General features: G+C 38.9%; 1 protein-coding gene across 5 annotated transcripts in view; it reads left to right on the plus strand.

The window, feature by feature from the left end:
• Window positions 1-19814, plus strand: part of LOC138317669 (neprilysin-1-like) — a 66040-nt gene that overhangs the window by 15361 nt on the left and 30865 nt on the right. For 2 of the 5 annotated variants that reach the window (XM_069259487.1, XM_069259523.1), the window contains exon 2: window positions 15740-15853. In XM_069259487.1, coding sequence (XP_069115588.1) covers window positions 15765-15853 — 89 coding nt within the window. In that variant the 5' untranslated portion in view covers window positions 15740-15764. Of the gene's footprint in view, window positions 1-4550; window positions 4650-15739; window positions 15854-18923; window positions 18933-19814 lie in introns of those variants that run through there. The other 3 variants (XM_069259497.1, XM_069259504.1, XM_069259513.1) reach the window with 3 other exon arrangements.

Genomic DNA, 19814 nt, shown 5'->3' on the forward strand with positions numbered 1-19814 from the left:
TCAGCCTGTTACATTCTCCCATTACAAGTCTCTGGACCCTTTATCTCAGCATTAACCTTTAAACCATTAAACTTTATAATGTTGAATACACAAATATTACAAGTTGGTATAATTATATAATTGTTCAAAAGTCATATTTTAGGAGTTAGGGGGTATAGAAAGGCTAATTTCTCCAAAATTCCACTGTCATTTTTTTAAATATTTTTTCAATGTTACCCATACCCATTTGGAGGTAATTTGCTTTTACTCACGACCTTTACATGGTTACACTGTTCACATGTTGTCCATCCCTGTGTCTTCCGATTTTGGAAAGGTCCAATTTGTCGCTGGTTGGGGGGGGGGGGGATATTGGTCCTTTGTTCACTACAGATAAATTGGAAAACAATTACACAAGCTGATTTTCCTTTGTAACTTGTCGACCTTATTCCCATGAACGTTGATACTTTTAGGATTCTTGACTCTAATGATGTGGACAAAAAATCAAGAAAATCAAATGACACATTTTTTTTAAATTATGTTTTACCAACAAGAGTGAAATTGTAATTGGAAAAATTTGGCCTTTTTATTGCCTCGTGAATACGCACTCGCGTAAAAAATTTCACAATCAATTTATTCTAAAGAGTGAAAAAACTAAATTGAGTTCATTGGATAGTCATTATAAACTAGCATATTAAAGATAAAAACATGTTGTTGTTTGGGATATTTCAGTGTACTTATCAAGCTTTGAAAAAATGTATGTGTAAAATAGTATTTTGAGAGAAAAAACAGACTGCAAAGTGGGGTTACTTGAGAGTACAATATTTCCAAAACTGCTCGGTAAACATCTTTAAATAAAAGTGCTTAAATAAAATAATTTATCACTTATCCTAATCTTTCAGTGGGCAAATTTTAAAAGAAAGAGGGAAATTTTAGGGTCTAAAACTATATCGAACCACCTTATATTATGATAATCTTTTTTTTACCTTCATCCGACTCGTGCCCATGGAATGAACTTCCATTAGGATATAAGAGAGAAAATTCCTCTATTAAGGTTTCTCAAAAACTACTTTGAAACTGAAATCACAAGAACACTCGATTAGCTATTTTAACACAGGTAATAGCATCATACCAAATACTTCATGCTCGGTTGCGTGCGTATAAAGACCGTGGAGAATGCAGTTATAAAGAGTTGAAAGATAAACACAATTCAACTGTGTATATGCTACATGTATATGCAACGTGAATATCGCGAAAGTGATGCGGTACCAGCAATAGTCGTGTTCAATTTGAATATTTGACAACATGTCGTGTATATCGACCATAATTTCACTATAAAAACTCCTACTGGCTAGCATTTTGTTTATCTTTCAACTACACGTGGTTTTTTAAAAATAAAACCGGAAGCGAAGTTGATTGGCTGCCGTTTGCTCTACTAAATGTGTATACGGCGGCCATTACAAATGTGTGAAATAGAAGGGTCTCGGAAGTATTTCATTGTGCAGAGTTGTTTAATTTCATAAATGGGATGTAACATGGGGGCAGTGGAGTACATAAGATCCCAATATATAGGTATGTGTATGTTTTCCCGGCATTGCATGGACGATATATTAGAAATATACCGCTGACGTAGCGTAGGCCAAATCTGGCCTACGATTTCACATTTTTAAGAGGTACCGCGAGCTGACTATATATTAGGCAAAAAAAAAAAAAAAAAAAAAAAATATAGGCAGGTTTAGCGGACTACAAGAGGCCTAGAGACGTGATATCGGGCCTGTGGTCTACCAAGTTGTTAAGATGAACGACCTTGACCTTCAGAGGTGTCACTTGTGACACCGATTGTTTATATTTTTTATGCACAAGCGGTGATATTTTGGGGAAATACCCAGTTGTTTTGTGACCGCAGAACTGAATGAATTCCCATATACAACAATGCTAACGTCTAAATCCTAGCTAGTTTCATTTAATCCCTAAAAACTTATACATTTTATTGACTATTTTGTGCCATTTTTTCATATGGGAAAACACCAAAAAACATAGACGAAATAGCACAAACCAGTCACCATATTATAAGTCTATAAGAATAGAAATAGGCCATACCTTGTAATATGTTCATATCCTTACAATGTACCTAATGTAATTGACACATTGCAATTAATATGTTCTCGGGTTTTGTAAATTAATAAATACGGTAGCAAAATTAATTATCAACTAAATACTATTGATTGTTTACATTTTTTTCTTTGTCTGTTATATTCAGTGACAATCCATTTCTGAAAGCTTTTACAAAGCATTATTACTGCAATCAACGTATACGCTACATTATCATTTTTACTAACCACACTGCCAGCAGTGATAATTTCTCATATTCGGCGATCAAATTAGGAAACATTTAAAATATTTTCATTGTTTAACCAAAGTTAACAACGTCAGTCGTTTTACACGAAGATAAGAGTGCAGACCAAATGTACAGCTGAAATGTTCGGAAAAGAAAACTTTGGTTAACCAATATGCTACTCAAATAAGTGGACGTATCGTACTTAATCCGAAATCAAATTTCTTACTGATAGAATTTAATTTGCCTTCGTGAATGAACAGATAGCTTTATTTAGATACCAGATACAAAAATAGCAATTTCCTCGCTTACAATTAAAGTGGAGATGTTGGATCCTAATAATCAGATTAAGATAGCAATGAGAGAGTGTTCGGAGTTTTTGTATTTGGATCCATTTTGCCATTGTGTATGGAAAACGTTTCTTTTTGCTACAGGGACTTGTAACATGGGTAGTATTTCAAGGACTTTATCACAGGGGCTTGTACTATACTGTAAACAAATTTTCTTTCGCGGCCATTAAATTTCGCGGATTTCAAAATGAAAGCGAAAGTCCTACCAATTAAAGTGTCGTAGAAGGTCGACGTGATAAACTTTCGCGAACTAACCTTGATAGCGAAGTTCGCGAAGTAAATTGCCCAGCCAAAAAGTTTGTATGTTGTATTTCAAGGAATGTGTCACAGGGGCTTGTAACATAAATTGTGTTTAAAGGACTGTGTCATAGGGCTTGTAATAGAAGTTTTGTTAAAAGGACTGTGTCACAGAGGATTGTCATATATTTCGTGTTTGAAGAAATGTGTCATAGGGGCTTGTAATATATATTGTATTTCAGGCACTGAGTCACAGGGGCTTATAACACAAATGGTGTTTCAAGGACTGTGTCATAGGGGCTTGTAACATAAGTTGTGTTTAAAGGACTGTGTCATAGGGGTTTAGTACATAAGTTGTATTTCAAGGACTGTGTCATAGGGGCTTGTTACAAAAATATAGGATCTGAGGTGAGTGCTCATTTCATTTGAGATTTTATGAAAGGATTCTATGAAGTTTTATTTTTGCGAGCCTTGACGAGCAAAAATCAAAACTTCGAGACGAGTTTCATAAAATCTCATTTGAAATTAACACAAATTTATGACACTTTTTATCACATATCTCCAAATATCTACATAACAAATAATTTTACGTCAAGATGTATTCCGAAAATCAAGCAGAGGCCGCCATTTTTATATACCGTCCTCGTAATCCTGACGTCACGTCATTTTTCCTGAAGGCATATTATTGTTTCTGTCTGATGTAACAATGAAATTCCTGCCAATGAAAATCGCTCCAGGTCATATTACACTTGTGACATATGCAAAAATATTACACGTGCGAAATCACTGAATATCAGGCGGATTATGTGATAAATTGTGTTTCATTGACTGTGTCACATAGGATTGTAAAATAAGTTGTATTTCAAGGACAGTGTCAGAGGGGCTTGTAACATAAGTTGTGTTTCAAGGTCTGTGTCACAGGGACTTGTAATATATATTGTTTTTCAAGGACTGTGTCATAGGGCTTGTAATAGAAGTTGTGTTGAAAGGACTGTGTCACAGGGGCTTGTTATATATATTGTGTTTGAAGAACTGTGTCATAGGGTCTTGATATATATATAGTGTATTTCGATGACTGTGTCACAGGAGCTAGTTATGTATATTGTGTTTGAAGAACTGTGTCATAGGGGCTTGTAATATATATAGTGTGTTTCAAAGACTGTGTCACAGGGACTTGTTAACGTGATACGAGAGAAAACAATTCTATCCCCATCTGACAGAGATATCTGCACTTTCGATGAGGGAAAGATTTTCCTGTCTTACCAAGGACAAGACGCGTATAAATATATTGTGAAACGTCATATGGAAATAACAATTAACCTTTGCAGTCCAATTGGACAACCAATATAAGATTCGAACTCGAGCTCGTGCTTCACGCACGTGCTGAACTTTGACCTAATGATCATCGCAATCGGAATTAAATTAACCTTCAAAAAAGACTGATTTTAACTGGTTTTCATACAATATTAGTTACGAGTAGTATTTCTATGACTGTGAATGTTTTAAAATGCTTTAGATTCTTGTTTGGCATAGAGCAACAAGTTTAACAATGTTTTCGAGAAATAAAATATAAATCTTCAAGTTGATTTATTTATCATTATTGTTTTTTTTTCGCGTATTTGTAGTTTTTAACATTTTTGGGTAAATTACAGAGGCAGAAAAAAGGATCAATCCCTACCTAGAGAGTAGAGGACTGCGGAGGAGATTCTGTGATTTCTCTGTCCTACCCTCAAGGAAGGAATCTCACAGCGGTAATATAGGAAATTACTACTGATATCTATAAGAGAAATGGTCTATGGACACTCTGGTGGGTTCATAATTATATAAACTGTAACTATTTCTCAGATCCCTGTGGTGCAGCTTGGTTCATGTATCAGATTTATCCCAGATTAACCATGACATGTCTGGGTCAATCGCCTGCCGAACGCTCCCATGATGATACATGATGGGCATTCCGAGCGTCCCTGTAAGATACATACAGACGGTTTCCAAGCGATATTAATTCAAAGTGCATCTATCACTCGGATTGTTTTTTCTGAAACAGTGATCCTCGGAAACAAAATAAGTTCGATATATAACATGCATTGTCAATATTCTCTTGTGTTCTTTTTAGAATAATGCAATCATTGATTGAGAATTTATGTCAAGTGTCAACAACCGTATTATCTTATTGCCAGACTGACCCATACTTCTCTCTACTAATCTTGTCCATCCGGATAAAATGGAAGATGAAATGTAATGGGAGGAGAGGGCAAAGATCCTCAAGATTTTCTTTTCTAAACCAACCCCCAACACCCGATTCGATATTGATATTTTGAAAGATTTTCTACTTGTCTTCTAGTTTCCCCCCTTCCCCCCCCCCCCCCCCCCCCCCCCCCGATTGCGATGAAGTTTATAATTCACTCCTCATTACCTAGCTTTGATTTTTTGCAAAAAAAAATAACCCAAAGAAGATGCACAAAAGTTGCATTTGTGTTTTCATGGCAATGTTTCTACGCCCCTGCGATATTATTAAAGCAACAATTAAATTTTCCTTTGTCCGTTACTTGGTAATTCCGACATCGTTGTCACCAGTAAGATTACAACTTAATTAGAGGATAACTTTATGTTATGTAAATATTTTTACGTTCACAACAAATTTGTTTCTTATTTTGTTTATTTTTTTATTAAAAGAAACAAAATATTTGGCTAGTAAAAGACATAACTACAAAAAAGTTGTTTGTATCAAATATCAGGTGACATTAAAGTTCCATGGACCTCCGGTTTATCTATAGACCTCAAAAACGTCAAAGAATGGCCAATGGACACTCAGGTGGGTCCACATTGATATAAAACTGAAATGAATTTCCAGACCCCTGTGGTAAATGCGACTCCCATCACATGGTATATCGTTCCCAGTGGTACTCTCATTTAGTGCTTATAGCAATATAGAATGGCACGATTGCCGCTGACAGATTCAATGATCGCACGGGGATCTGACAACGGCAGGACTTATGAAGTAATTCCGCCGCACTAATCCGGCCATAATAGCCTAATGTCGATACAATTAATCCAATAAGTGCTGATAAACATACCAATATTCTCACTTCTACCTCCAGTTTGCTATCACAGGAATATTATAAGTGCTGATTCTCGTCGACTTAATCCCCCTCAGTGGGGGGCTTGATTCTGGAGTGCTCGACATTTTTGAAGGCTATGGGACGATTCTTACTACGTGTAAGCTTTCACATAGAAAACAGGCTGCAGAGCTATACATTTTGTCTGGTTTTATGTTTAAACGACAATTATTTTCAGTAGTTTCACTCCGATCGTAGGGTTACAGTCAGTCAACTCCAGCCAGTCCGATCGTAGGGTTTCTTCTCGTCAACTCCAGCCAGTCCGATCATAGGGTCACAGTCGGTCAACTCCAGCCACTCCGATCGTAGGGTTACAGTCAGTCAACTCCAGCCAGTCCGATCGTAGGGTTACAGTCAGTCAACTCCAGCCAGTTCGATCGTAGGGTTACAGTCGGTCAACTCCAGCCAGTCCGATCGTAGGGTTACAGTCAGTCAACTCCAGCCAGTCCGATCGTAGGGTCACAGTCGGTCAACTCCAGCCAGTCCGATCGTAGGGTTACAGTCAGTCAACTCCAGCCAGTCCGATCGTAGGGTTACAGTCAGTCAACTCCAGCCACTCCGATCGTAGGGTTACAGTCAGTCAACTCCAGCCAGTCCGATCGTAGGGTTACAGTCAGTCAACTCCAGCCAGTCCGATCGTAGGGTTACAGTCAGTCAACTCCAGCCAGTCCGATCGTAGGGTTACAGTCAGTCAACTCCAGCCACTCCGATCGTAGGGTTACAGTCAGTCAACTCCAGCCACTCCGATCGTAGGGTTACAGTCAGTCAACTCCAGCCAGTCCGATCGTAGGGTTACAGTCAGTCAACTCCAACCACTCCGATCGTAGGGTTACAGTCAGTCAACTCCAGCCAGTCCGATCGTAGGGTCACAGTCGGTCAACTCCAGCCAGTCCGATCGTAGGATTACAGTCAGTCAACTCCAGCCAGTCCGATCGTAGGGTTACAGTCAGTCAACTCCAGCCACTCCGATCGTAGGGTTACAGTCAGTCAACTCCAGCCAGTCCGATCGTAGGGTTACAGTCAGTCAACTCCAGCCAGTCCGATCGTAGGGTTACAGTCAGTCAACTCCAGCCAGTCCGATCGTAGGGTTACAGTCAGCCAACTCCAACCACTCCGATCGTAGGGTTACAGTCAGCCAACTCCAGCCAGTCCGATCGTAGGGTTACAGTCAGCCAACTCCAACCACTCCGATCGTAGGGTTACAGTCAGCCAACTCCATGCCTTTCTAAGCATTCAGATGCACGGCTCCATCTCTTCTTACTACTTCTTATAGTAATTATGTCAATCGAAATTTCAATAAAAAAAGCCCTCTTGAATCGGCGTATTCAAATCGGCCAACTCGACGAAATATATCTCATATTAAATCCCCTGCAGCCTTTTGAAATATCTCGCATTGTCTCGAGAGGCCTCCTACATATGTACTTCTACAAAGGATTAAAGTATCTAAGTTGAGTTGGGTATCGATATTTGGCCACAGGGGGGCCAACTCAATGAAAATGGATGTTGTCATACATTTTTTTTGTAATTGGTGGATGGACTGATGTATATATGTAACAGTCATGTGCCTTTTTCAGAAAATACGAGACTTGATTTTTTTTAATGGGATATTTACTATAAAACAGAGAAAGGGACGACAGTTGCCATATTGGAATGCTTACCCCTGCCTCGATTAAAATTATTTTTTCACAATAGTAAGCCTTTTTTCCTAGAGTCATAGTCACCGCCGCATTAGTCCTCCGATAATCCATAATCACACACATACCATCCAAAGCATATAAACGATGTCTATATAGTCAAACGCAATATTTTAATCCAAAATTACCGGCGCTTTCTGACTTGTGACATCGAAAGCAATGTCCTAGTGGAGAGCGATTAGAGTGACTTCCCTTACAGTGTAATTTAATCGGTAAATCAGAGATATTCTGATACGTTTTAATATTCAAATTTTCCGCGAAAAAACACCGTATTGGGCTGGTATCACTATGATCACTGAATGTCTACTCAACTTTAATTACGCTAAGTGGTGAGGGGCCTGGTATCACTATAATCACTGAATGTCTACTCCACTTTAATTACACTAAGTGGTGAGGGGGCTGGTATCACTATGATCACTGAATGTCTACTCCACTTTAATTACACTAAGTGGTGAGGGGGCTGGTATCACTATGATCACTGAATGTCTACTCCACTTTAATTACACTAAGTGGTGAGGGGGCTGGTATCACTATGATCACTGAATGTCTACTACACTTTAATTACGCTAAGTGGTGAGGGGGCTGGTATCACTATAATCCCTGAATGTCTACTCCACTTTAATTACGCTAAGTGGTGAGGGGACTGGAATCACTATGATCACTGAAAGTCTACTACACTTTAATTACGCTAAGTGGTGAGGGGGCTGGTATCACTACGATCCCTGAATGTCTACTCCACTTTAATTACGCTAAGTGGTGAAGGGGCTGGTATCACTTTGATCATTGAATGTCTACTCCACTTTAATTACGCTAAGTGGTGAGGAGGCTGGTATCACTTTGATCATTGAATGTCTACTCCACTTTGATTACGCTAAGTGGTGAAGGAGGATGGTATCACTATGATCACTGAATGTCTACTACACTTTAATTACACTTAGTGGTGAGGAGGCTGGTATCACTATGATCACTGAATGTCTACTACACTTTAATTACACTAAGTGGTGAGGGGGCTGGTATCACTTTGATCACTGAATGTCTACTCCACTTTAATTACGCTAAGTGGTGAGGGGGCTGGTATCACTATGATCACTGAATGTCTACTACACTTTAATTACACTAAGTGGTGAAGGAGGCTGGTATCACTATGATCACTGAATGTCCACTACACTTTAATTACACTTAGTGGTGAGGAGGCTGGTATCATTATGATCACTGAATGTCTACTCCACTTTAATTACGCTAAGTGGTGAAGGGGCTGGTATCACTATGATCACTGAATGTCTACTCCACTTTAATTACGCTAAGTGGTGAGGGGGCTGGTATCACAATGATCATTGAATGTCTACTCCACTTTAATTACGCTAAGTGGTGAGGGGGCTGGTATCACTATGATCACTGAATGTCTACTCCACTTTAATTACACTTAGTGGTGAGGGGCCTGGTATCACTATGATCACTGAATGTCTACTCCACTTTAATTACGCTAAGTGGTGAGGGGGCTGGTATCACTTTGATCACTGAATGTCTACTCCACTTTAATTACGCTAAGTGGTGAGGGGCCTGGTATCACTATGATCACTGAATGTCTACTCCACTTCAATTACACTAAGTGGTGTGGGGGCTGGTATCACTATGATCACTGAAAGTCTACTCCACATTGATAACGTTAAGTGGTGAGGGGGCTGGTATCACTTTGATCACTGAATGTCTACTCCACTTTAATTACACTAAGTGGTTAGGGGGCTGGTATCACTTTCATCACTGAATGTCTACTCCACTTTAATTACACTAAGTGGTGAGGGGGCTGGTATCACTATGATCACTGAATGTCTACTCCACTTTAATTACACTAAGTGGTGAGGGGGCTGGTATCACTATGAACACTGAATGTCAACTTCACATTAATTACGCTTTAAGTGGTGAGGGGGCTGGTATCACTATGATCACTGAATGTCTACTCCACTTTAATTACGCTAAGTGGTGAGGGGGCTGGTATCACTATGATCACTGAATGTCTACTCCACTTTAATTACACTAAGTGGTGAGGGACCTGGTATCACTATGATCACTGAAGATCTACTCCACTTTAATTACGCTAAGTGGTGAGGGGGCTGGTATCATTTTGATCACTGAATGTCTACTCCACTTTAATTACACTAAGTGGTGAGGGGGCTGGTATCACTTTGATCACTGAATGTCTACTCCACTTTAATTACGCTAAGTGGTGAGGGGGCTGGTATCACTATGATCACTGAATATCTACTCCACTTTAATTTCACTAAGTGGTGAAGGAGGCTGGTATCACCATGATCAGTGAATGTCTACTCCACTTTAATTACGCTAAGTGGTGAGGGGGCTGGTATCACTATGATTACTGAATGTCTACTTCACTTTAATTACGCTAAGTGGTGAGGGGGCTGGTATCACTATGATCACTGAATGTCTACTTCACATTAATTACGCTTTAAGTGATAAGGGGGCAGGTATCACTATGAACACTGAATGTCTACTTCACTTTAATTACGTTTAGTGGTGACGGGGGCTGGTATCACTATGAACACTGAATGTCTTCTTCACATTAATAACGTTTTAAGTGGTGAGGGGGCTGGTATCACTATGATCACTGAATGTCTACTCCACTTTAATTACACTAAGTGGTGAGGGGCCTGGTATCACTATGATCACTGAAGGTCTACTCCACATTAATTACGTTAAAAGGTGAGGGGGCTGGTATCACTTTGATCACTGCATGTCTACTCCACTTTAATTACGCTAAGTGGTGAGGGGGCTGGTATCACTTTGATCACTGAATGTCTACTCCACATTAATTACGTTAAGTGGTGAGGGGGCTGGTATCACCATGATCACTGAATGTCTACTCCACTTTAATTACGCTAAGTGGTGAGGGGGCCGGTATCACTTTGATCACTGAATGTCTACTCCACTTTAATTACACTTAGTGGTGAGGGGCCTGGTATCACTATGATCACTGAATGTCTACTCCACTTTAATTACGCGAAGTGGTGAGGGGGCTGGTATCACTATGATCACTGAATGTCTACTCCACTTTAATTACGCTAATTGGTGAGGGGGCTGGTATCACAATGATCATTGAATGTCTACTCCACTTTAATTACGCTAAGTGGTGAGGGGGCTGGTATCACTATGATCATTGAATGTCTACTCCACTTTAATTACGCGAAGTGGTGAGGTGGGCTGGTATCACTATGATCACCGAATGTCTACTCCACTTTAATTACGCTAATTTGAGAGGGGGCTGGTATCACAATGATCATTGAATGTCTACTCCACTTTAATTACACTAAGCGGTGAGGGGGCTGGTATCACAATGATCATTGAATGTGTTCTCCACTTTAATTACACTAAGTGGTGAGGTGGGCTGGTATCACTATAATCACTGAATGTCTACTCCACTTTAATTTCACTAAGTGGTGAAGGAGGCTGGTATCACCATGATCAGTGAATGTCTACTCCACTTTAATTACGCTAAGTGGTGAGGGGGCTGGTATCACTATGATTACTGAATGTCTACTCCACTTTAATTACGCTAAGTATGGAGGGGGCTGGTATCACTATGATCACTGAATGTCTACTCCACTTTAATTACACTAAGTGGTGAAGGAGGCTGGTATCACCATGATCAGTGAATGTCTACTCCACTTTAATTACGCTAAGTGGTGTGGGGGCTGGTATCACTATGATTACTGAATTTCTACTTCACATTAATTACGCTAAGTAGTGAGGGGGCTGGTATCACTATGATCACTGAATGTCTACTCCACTTTAATTACACTTAGTGGTGAGGGGCCTGGTATCACTATGATCACTGAATGTCTACTCCACTTTAATTACGCTAAGTGGTGAGGTGGGCTGGTATCACTATGATCACCGAATGTCTAATTCACTTTAATTACGTTTAGTGGTGACGGGGGCTGGTATCACTATGAACACCGAATGTCTTCTTCACATTAATAACGTTTTAAGTGGTGAGGGGGCTGGTATCACTATGATCACTGAATGTCTACTCCACTTTAATTACACTAAGTGGTGAGGGGCCTGGTATCACTATGATCACTGAAGGTCTACTCCACATTAATTACGTTAAAAGGTGAGGGGGCTGGTATCACTTTGATCACTGAATGTCTACTCCACTTTAATTACGCTAAGTGGTGAGGGGGCTGGTATCACTTTGATCACTGAATGTCTACTCCACATTAATTACGTTAAGTGGTGATGGGGCTGGTATCACTTTGATCACTGAATGTCTACTCCACTTTAATTACGCTAAGTGGTGAGGGGGCTGGTATTACTATGATCACTGAATGTCTACTCCATTTTAATTACACTAAGTGGTGAAGGAGGCTGGTATCACCATGATCAGTGAATGTCTACTCCACTTTAATTACGCTAAGTGGTGAGGGGGCCGGTATCACTTTGATCACTGAATGTCTACTCCACTTTAATTACACTTAGTGGTGAGGGGCCTGGTATCACTATGATCACTGAATGTCTACTCCACTTTAATTACGCTAAGTGGTGAGGGAGCCGGTATCACTATGATCACTGAATGTCTACTCCACTTTAATTACGCTAATTTTTGAGGGGGCTGGTATCACAATGATCATTGAATGTCTACTCCACTTTAATTACGCTAAGTGGTGAGGGGGCTGGTATCACTATGATCACCGAATGTCTACTCCACTTTAATTACGCTAATTTGAGAGGGGGCTGGTATCACTATGATCACTGAATGTCTACTCCACTTTAATTACACTAAGTGGTGAAGGAGGCTGGTATCACCATGATCAGTGAATGTCTACTCCACTTTAATTACGCTAAGTGGTGAGGGGGCTGGTATCACTATGATCACTGAATGTCTACTCCACTTTAATTACGCTAAGTAGTGAGGGGGCTGGTATCACCATGATCACTGAATGTCTACTCCACTTTAATTACACTTAGTGGTGAGGGGCCTGGTATCACTATGATCACTGAATGTCTACTCCACTTTAATTACGCTAAGTGGTGAGGGGGCTGGTATCACTATGATCACTGAATGTCTACTCCACTTTAATTACACTAAGTGGTGAGGGGCCTGGTATCACTATGATCACTGAATGTCTTCTCCACTTTAATTACGCTAAGTGGTGAGGGGCCTGGTATCACTATGATCACTGAATGTCTACTCCACTTTAATTACGCTATGTGGTGAGGGGGCTGGTACCACTATGATCACTGAAAGTCTATACTGTATATGGAACCTGTAAAATACGTACTGAATATTTTATGAATCAACATAAATTCCGAAATCCTTACAGTAAGTTAGGCCTACCTCAAAAAGACACCAGGCTATCTGTATATTGAAAGCATCCGGAGAAACAAAAGCGATACAAACATCCATCCAACATTTAAAGCGCAAACTCCTTGATCATCTCTGCATTCTCGCTGCTATAATCATTTGAAAGTTATGCTGATAAATTGATTGTAAAGTGATGATTGATCTGTAGGTACGAAACCCTCCATTTGTTTATATTTCCATTCTACTTTCAGTTTCCCGTTTGATCTATGTTAAACCACATGGGCAATATCACGCTAAGAACTCCAATCTGGTCAAGTGTATGAATATTTAACGTTTCCGCTACGTCACTGACAATGTATACAGTGTATACTTACGCCTATACATATTGGTCAAAAATTTTAAAAAGTGGTTTTAAAATTGTGCGGTCTATGAAATATAATATCATCGTGTTGACAAAATACCATGTATTAAAAATATCATCGTTAATTTTCATTTGTTCGCTTGTTTTAAACCGTTTGGTGTTGAACTATATTCGGAAGCTGATGATATGGCTGTTCCGTTAATTAAACTTGGTGACGTCAACACTAGTGCAAGCGGGAAATTCAAAAGATATACGTGCATAGTTTTGAATTTGAATGATCGTAATGGAAATATATGTAATCAACTGTTACCAGATTGTACATACAGTTGATATGAAGCCCATCCGTTCGAAAGATAAATATTCATGGCGCCATTCTATTTATCTTTTTTCCGGATGGGCTTTGTATCAACTGTATTTCCAATCTGGTAATAGTTTATTGCTTAAATAATCACAGTCGAGAAAACGCTTTAATTGTTACATTTGACTTTCACCGCGTCATCAACTTTCAACCTGGCGTAGGGGAAGGAACTCATATTTAAAAAAATGCATTTCATTTTTAATTTGAAGCATTAAAAAACGACTTACGAAGTGGCAGGTAGAAAGTGAAAATCCAAGACGATATACTGCTGATCATTTTGTATTGAAATCATTGATGTGATGTGTAATGTTACAGAATGGATGACTTTACATAGGAAACTAATTTGAAAAAAAAAAAGATTTAGTGACATGAAGTTTGTGAAAAATCCTTTCTGCAGTACTTTCTAAGAAATTTATGAGGGAGAAAATTTCAATTGTCAATACCCATGATGGCAAATTGTTGGCCATCTTAATATTCCTTCAGAATTTTCACTTTATTTCAACCTGTTCAAATTTTGGTTGAGAAATATAGTCAATCTTGTTAACTTGAAATAAATTCCATTTAAAAGGACAGTTCTTTTGAATTTCTACATAAATATAATGAAAGTAATGAAAGTTGGAATCAATGTGACCTGTCTGCAAGTGTCCATTGTTTAGTCATTTTGTACAATTACACTATCTGTTAAGTTACAGTGGAAAAGAGCTTTGAATATGTTATTTGCTTCCAAAATTTACCAACATTTTGAAATTTACAACACTTACAGTGCATAGGTTTTAATTTTATAGTTATATTAGCGTTTTTTCAAATGCTAAAATCCCATGTCACTCGCCCTGTAGATATGACACATATAACTTTAAAGTTGTTTAAGATAGTGCGGAATTCGTCAACATTCTCATAAGGGATGCAGAACAATAAAAGTAATAATTTGTTTTACGGGAAAATTTGCTTCACTGATCTGTCGATCCATTCAAAATATCTTCTACCTGTTCTCGTACTAATGTAATGACTTCTTATTAACAATATTTAATTGTAATAAGATTTGAGAAAGGAAACATTGAAATAGTAATTTAACAGTAACAAAAACAAAACTGATGTTTACATGTCAATTCTAACTTTATTTGTAATGTGTATGATATAAACATTTTTGCATCATCATCGTTGGCGTCGACATCTTACAATATCCCATTCTTTCTGTTACCTTTAATGCATGTTGATTATTAGCCTACCATCATCAGATATCGGGCTATCGTCCGTGGTCCGTTCATTTTGAGACCGATCAGGCAAGAAGATGGCCGAGTGGCCGCCATCTTTGATTATCATAGTTGACGTGTGTTACCGCTTTTTAACAGAAAGTGATTAAAAGATCTGTCTCAAATTTCATATGTAGGTTCCCCTATCGTCGTTGTTATGCATATTGCATATACAGCTTAACCTAGAGCTCTAGCTATGCATATTACATTCTTGGACTAATCAGTCAACAAGATGGCCGACTGGCCGCCATCTTGGATTTCCATAGCAGAGGAAAGACTCCTCTTTTCATTGTCAGACATAGATCATCCTTTGGTGGACGCCAATATCCCTCTTGGATCGTTTGTTTAAACTTGATATTTGTTTTTTGTTCTAATTTCTATATACAATGTGTTTATGATATTAAAGCTATCTATTGTATATATAGGACAAGAAAAAAAGTTATTGGGATTAAAAGATAATATTCGTTTCCATATTTGTATCAACATTTGTATCTCAGTCATAATTGTTGTTATAGGATGTTGATTTAATTGCGTTATCTTTTGAATGAATCGATAAAGTTATGCCATTTCCTTTTGTAATTGACATGGAATTGATGTGATATTCTCTTACTTTGCCTATCTTATGTGTTCTGTTTGTATTGGGACATGAAAAATAATGAAACATAGGCCTCGAACAATGAAACGTTTGTGGTCAACCTTTGTTAGACTATTGTAAACTATTGTAACGCAGTATGACTTTTAGTTTGGTTACAGATGTTAGAAACTCCATGCCAGTGCTCGCTCTTCCGGTAATGGAAATGAATGGGAAATCTAAACACTATCTATCGGAGGACGGCCTTCAGGTCAAATATACAGGGTAAGTATGACAGGTCATATATACTAGGTATGTAAGATATGTCATATATACAGGGTAAGTATGACAGGTCATATATACAGGGTAGGTCGACAGGTCATATATACAGGGTAAGTATGACAGGTCAAATATACAGGGTAAGTATGACAGGTCAAATATACAGGGTAGGTATGACAGGTCATATATACAGGGTAGGTACGACAAGTCATATATACAGGGTAGGTACGACAAGTCATATATACAGGGTAGGTATGACAGGTCATATATACAGGGTAGGTACGACAAGTCATATATACAGGGTAGGTACGACAAGTCATATATACAGGGTAGGTACGACAAGTCATATATACAGGGTAGGTATGACAGGTCAAATATACAGGGTAGGTACGACAAGTCATATATACAGGGTAGGTATGAAAGGTCAAATATACAGGGTAGGTACGACAAGTCATATATACAGGGTAGGTACGACAGGTCAAATATACAAGGTAGGTACGACAAGTCATATATACAGGGTAGGTATGACAGGTCAAATATACAGGGTAGGTACGACAAGTCATATATACAGGGTAGGTACGACAGGTCATATATACAGGGTAGGTATGAAAGGTCATATATACAGGGTAGGTATGAAAGGTCATATATACAGGGTAGGTACGACAGGTCAAATATACAGGGTAGGTACGACAAGTCATATATACAGGGTAGGTAACGACAGGTCATATATACAGGGTAGGTACGACAGGTCATATATACAGGGTAGGTACGACAAGTCATATATACAGGGTAGGTACGACAGGTCATATATACAGGGTAGGTATGAAAGGTCATATATACAGGGTAGGTACGACAAGTCATATATACAGGGTAGGTATGACAGGTCAAATATACAGGGTAGGTACGACAAGTCATATATACAGGGTAGGTACGACAGGTCAAATATACAGGGTAGGTACGACAAGTCATATATACAGGGTAGGTATGAAAGGTCATATATACAGGGTAGGTACGACAAGTCATATATACAGGGTAGGTACGACAGGTCAAATATACAGGGTAGGTACGACAGGTCATATATACAGGGTAGGTATGAAAGGTCATATATACAGGGTAGGTATGAAAGGTCATATATACAGGGTAGGTATGACAGGTCATATATACAGGGTAGGTACGACAGGTCAAATATACAGGGTAGGTATGACAGGTCATATATACAGGGTAGGTACGACAGGTCAAATATACAGGGTAGGTACGACAAGTCATATATACAGGGTAGGTACGACAGGTCAAATATACAGGGTAGGTATGACAGGTCATATATACAGGGTAGGTACGACAGGTCAAATATACAGGGTAGGTACGACAAGTCATATATACAGGGTAGGTATGACAGGTCAAATATACAGGGTAGGTATGACAGGTCATATATACAGGGTAGGTACGACAGGTCAAATATACAGGGTAGGTACGACAGGTCAAATATACAGGGTAGGTACGACAGGTCATATATACAGGGTAGGTACGACAAGTCATATATACAGGGTAGGTATGACAGGTCATATATACAGGGTAGGTACGACAGGTCATATATACAGGATAGGTATGACAGGTCATATATACAGGGTAGGTATGACAGGTCATATATACAGGGTAGGTACGACAGGTCAAATATACAGGGTAGGTACGACAAGTCATATATACAGGGTAGGTATGACAAGTCATATATACAGGGTAGGTACGACAAGTCATATATACAGGGTAGGTATGACAGGTCATATATACAGGGTAGGTACGACAAGTCATATATACAGGGTAGGTATGACAGGTCATATATACAGGGTAGGTATGACAGGTCATATATACAGGGTAGGTACGACAGGTCAAATATACAGGGTAGGTACGACAAGTCATATATACAGGGTAGGTACGACAGGTCAAATATACAGGGTAGGTATGACAGGTCATATATACAGGGTAGGTACGACAGGTCAAATATACAGGGTAGGTACGACAAGTCATATATACAGGGTAGGTACGACAGGTCATATATACAGGGTAGGTACGACAGGTCATATATACAGGGTAGGTACGACAAGTCATATATACAGGGTAGGTACGACAAGTCATATATACAGGGTAGGTACGACAAGTCATATATACAGGGGTAGGTACGACAAGTCATATATACAGGGTAGGTATGAAAGGTCATATATACAGGGTAGGTACGACAAGTCATATATACAGGGTAGGTACGACAAGTCATATATACAGGGTAGGTACGACAAGTCATATATACAGGGTAGGTATGACAGGTCAAATATACAGGGTAGGTACGACAAGTCATATATACAGGGTAGGTATGAAAGGTCATATATACAGGGTAGGTATGACAAGTCATATAAACAGGGTAGGTACGACAAGTCATATATACAGGGTAGGTATGACAGGTCATATATACAGGGTAGGTATGAAAGGTCATATATACAGGGTAGGTACGACAGGTCAAATATACAGGGTAGGTACGACAAGTCATATATACAGGGTAGGTACGACAGGTCATATATACAGGGTAGGTATGAAAGGTCATATATACAGGGTAGGTATGACAGGTCATATATACAGGGTAGGTACGACAAGTCATATATACAGGGTAGGTATGACAGGTCAAATATACAGGGTAGGTACGACAAGTCATATATACAGGGTAGGTATGAAAGGTCATATATACAGGGTAGGTACGACAAGTCATATATACAGGGTAGGTATGAAAGGTCATATATACAGGGTAGGTATGAAAGGTCAAATATACAGGGTAGGTACGACAAGTCATATATACAGGGTAGGTATGACAGGTCATATATACAGGGTAGGTACGACAAGTCATATATACAGGGTAGGTATGAAAGGTCAAATATACAGGGTAGGTACGACAAGTCATATATACAGGGTAGGTATGACAGGTCAAATATACAGGGTAGGTACGACAAGTCATATATACAGGGTAGGTACGACAAGTCATATATACAGGGTAGGTACGACAAGTCATATATACAGGGTAGGTATGAAAGGTCAAATATACAGGGTAGGTACGACAAGTCATATATACAGGGTAGGTATGACAGGTCATATATACAGGGTAGGTACGACAGGTCATATATACAGGGTATGTAAGACAAATCAAATATACAAGGTATGTACGTTATGTCAAATATACGGGGTAGGTAACACAAATCAAATGTTTATATTAATGAGTCAGGTTCTACCACTAGGAACAAAGGGGGGGGGGGACATCCAACAGAAAACTTTGCTGAAATTGTGCTTTAAAATCCTACTCCTTCTTAACCATTGAGTATACCATATTTGATGTCGAACCTCATTAGGGAAAGCCAATCATCTCTCATATTTATAAGCGAGCCATGCTCAATCCCTAGAGACAAAGGGGCGGGGATCAGAAGGGGAACTTTGATGAAATTTGGCTTTTAAATCCTACTTCTCCTTAACCCTGGATTGGGTTACAGGCATATTTCTCTCGGAACATCTGTAGAAACAAATTATTCAAATGAATGACCTTGAAGGCCATCAAAGGTTACAGGGGTCGAATAGGCTAAAATTCTTAAACGACTAAGAGGCGTAGAGACCTGATATTGAGCGTGCAGCATGCTAGTATGAAGGGCAACCAAGTTTGTTAAAGTGAATGATATTTGCCTACCTTTAAGGTCAAAGTCATTAAATATTTAATAATCTTACAGCTTCAACTAAGGCTCCTTGTATCGACTTAATTGTTAGCCACTACTGCATACTGTGACTTTGTTGTTTTGTGTCAATAGTCAGATGACCGCAAATGCCCACGAATCTTTGTCTTAATAAATTGGGACATAAATGAAAGTAGGCATAAAAAGAATCACAGTACGATTTTGTCAAGCAAACAAGTTACTATAAATGTACTTATTTTCAATATTTAATG

The sequence above is a fragment of the Argopecten irradians genome, chromosome 1 (assembly GCF_041381155.1).
Source record: "Argopecten irradians isolate NY chromosome 1, Ai_NY, whole genome shotgun sequence".
NCBI classification, from domain to species: Eukaryota; Metazoa; Mollusca; class Bivalvia; order Pectinida; family Pectinidae; genus Argopecten; species Argopecten irradians.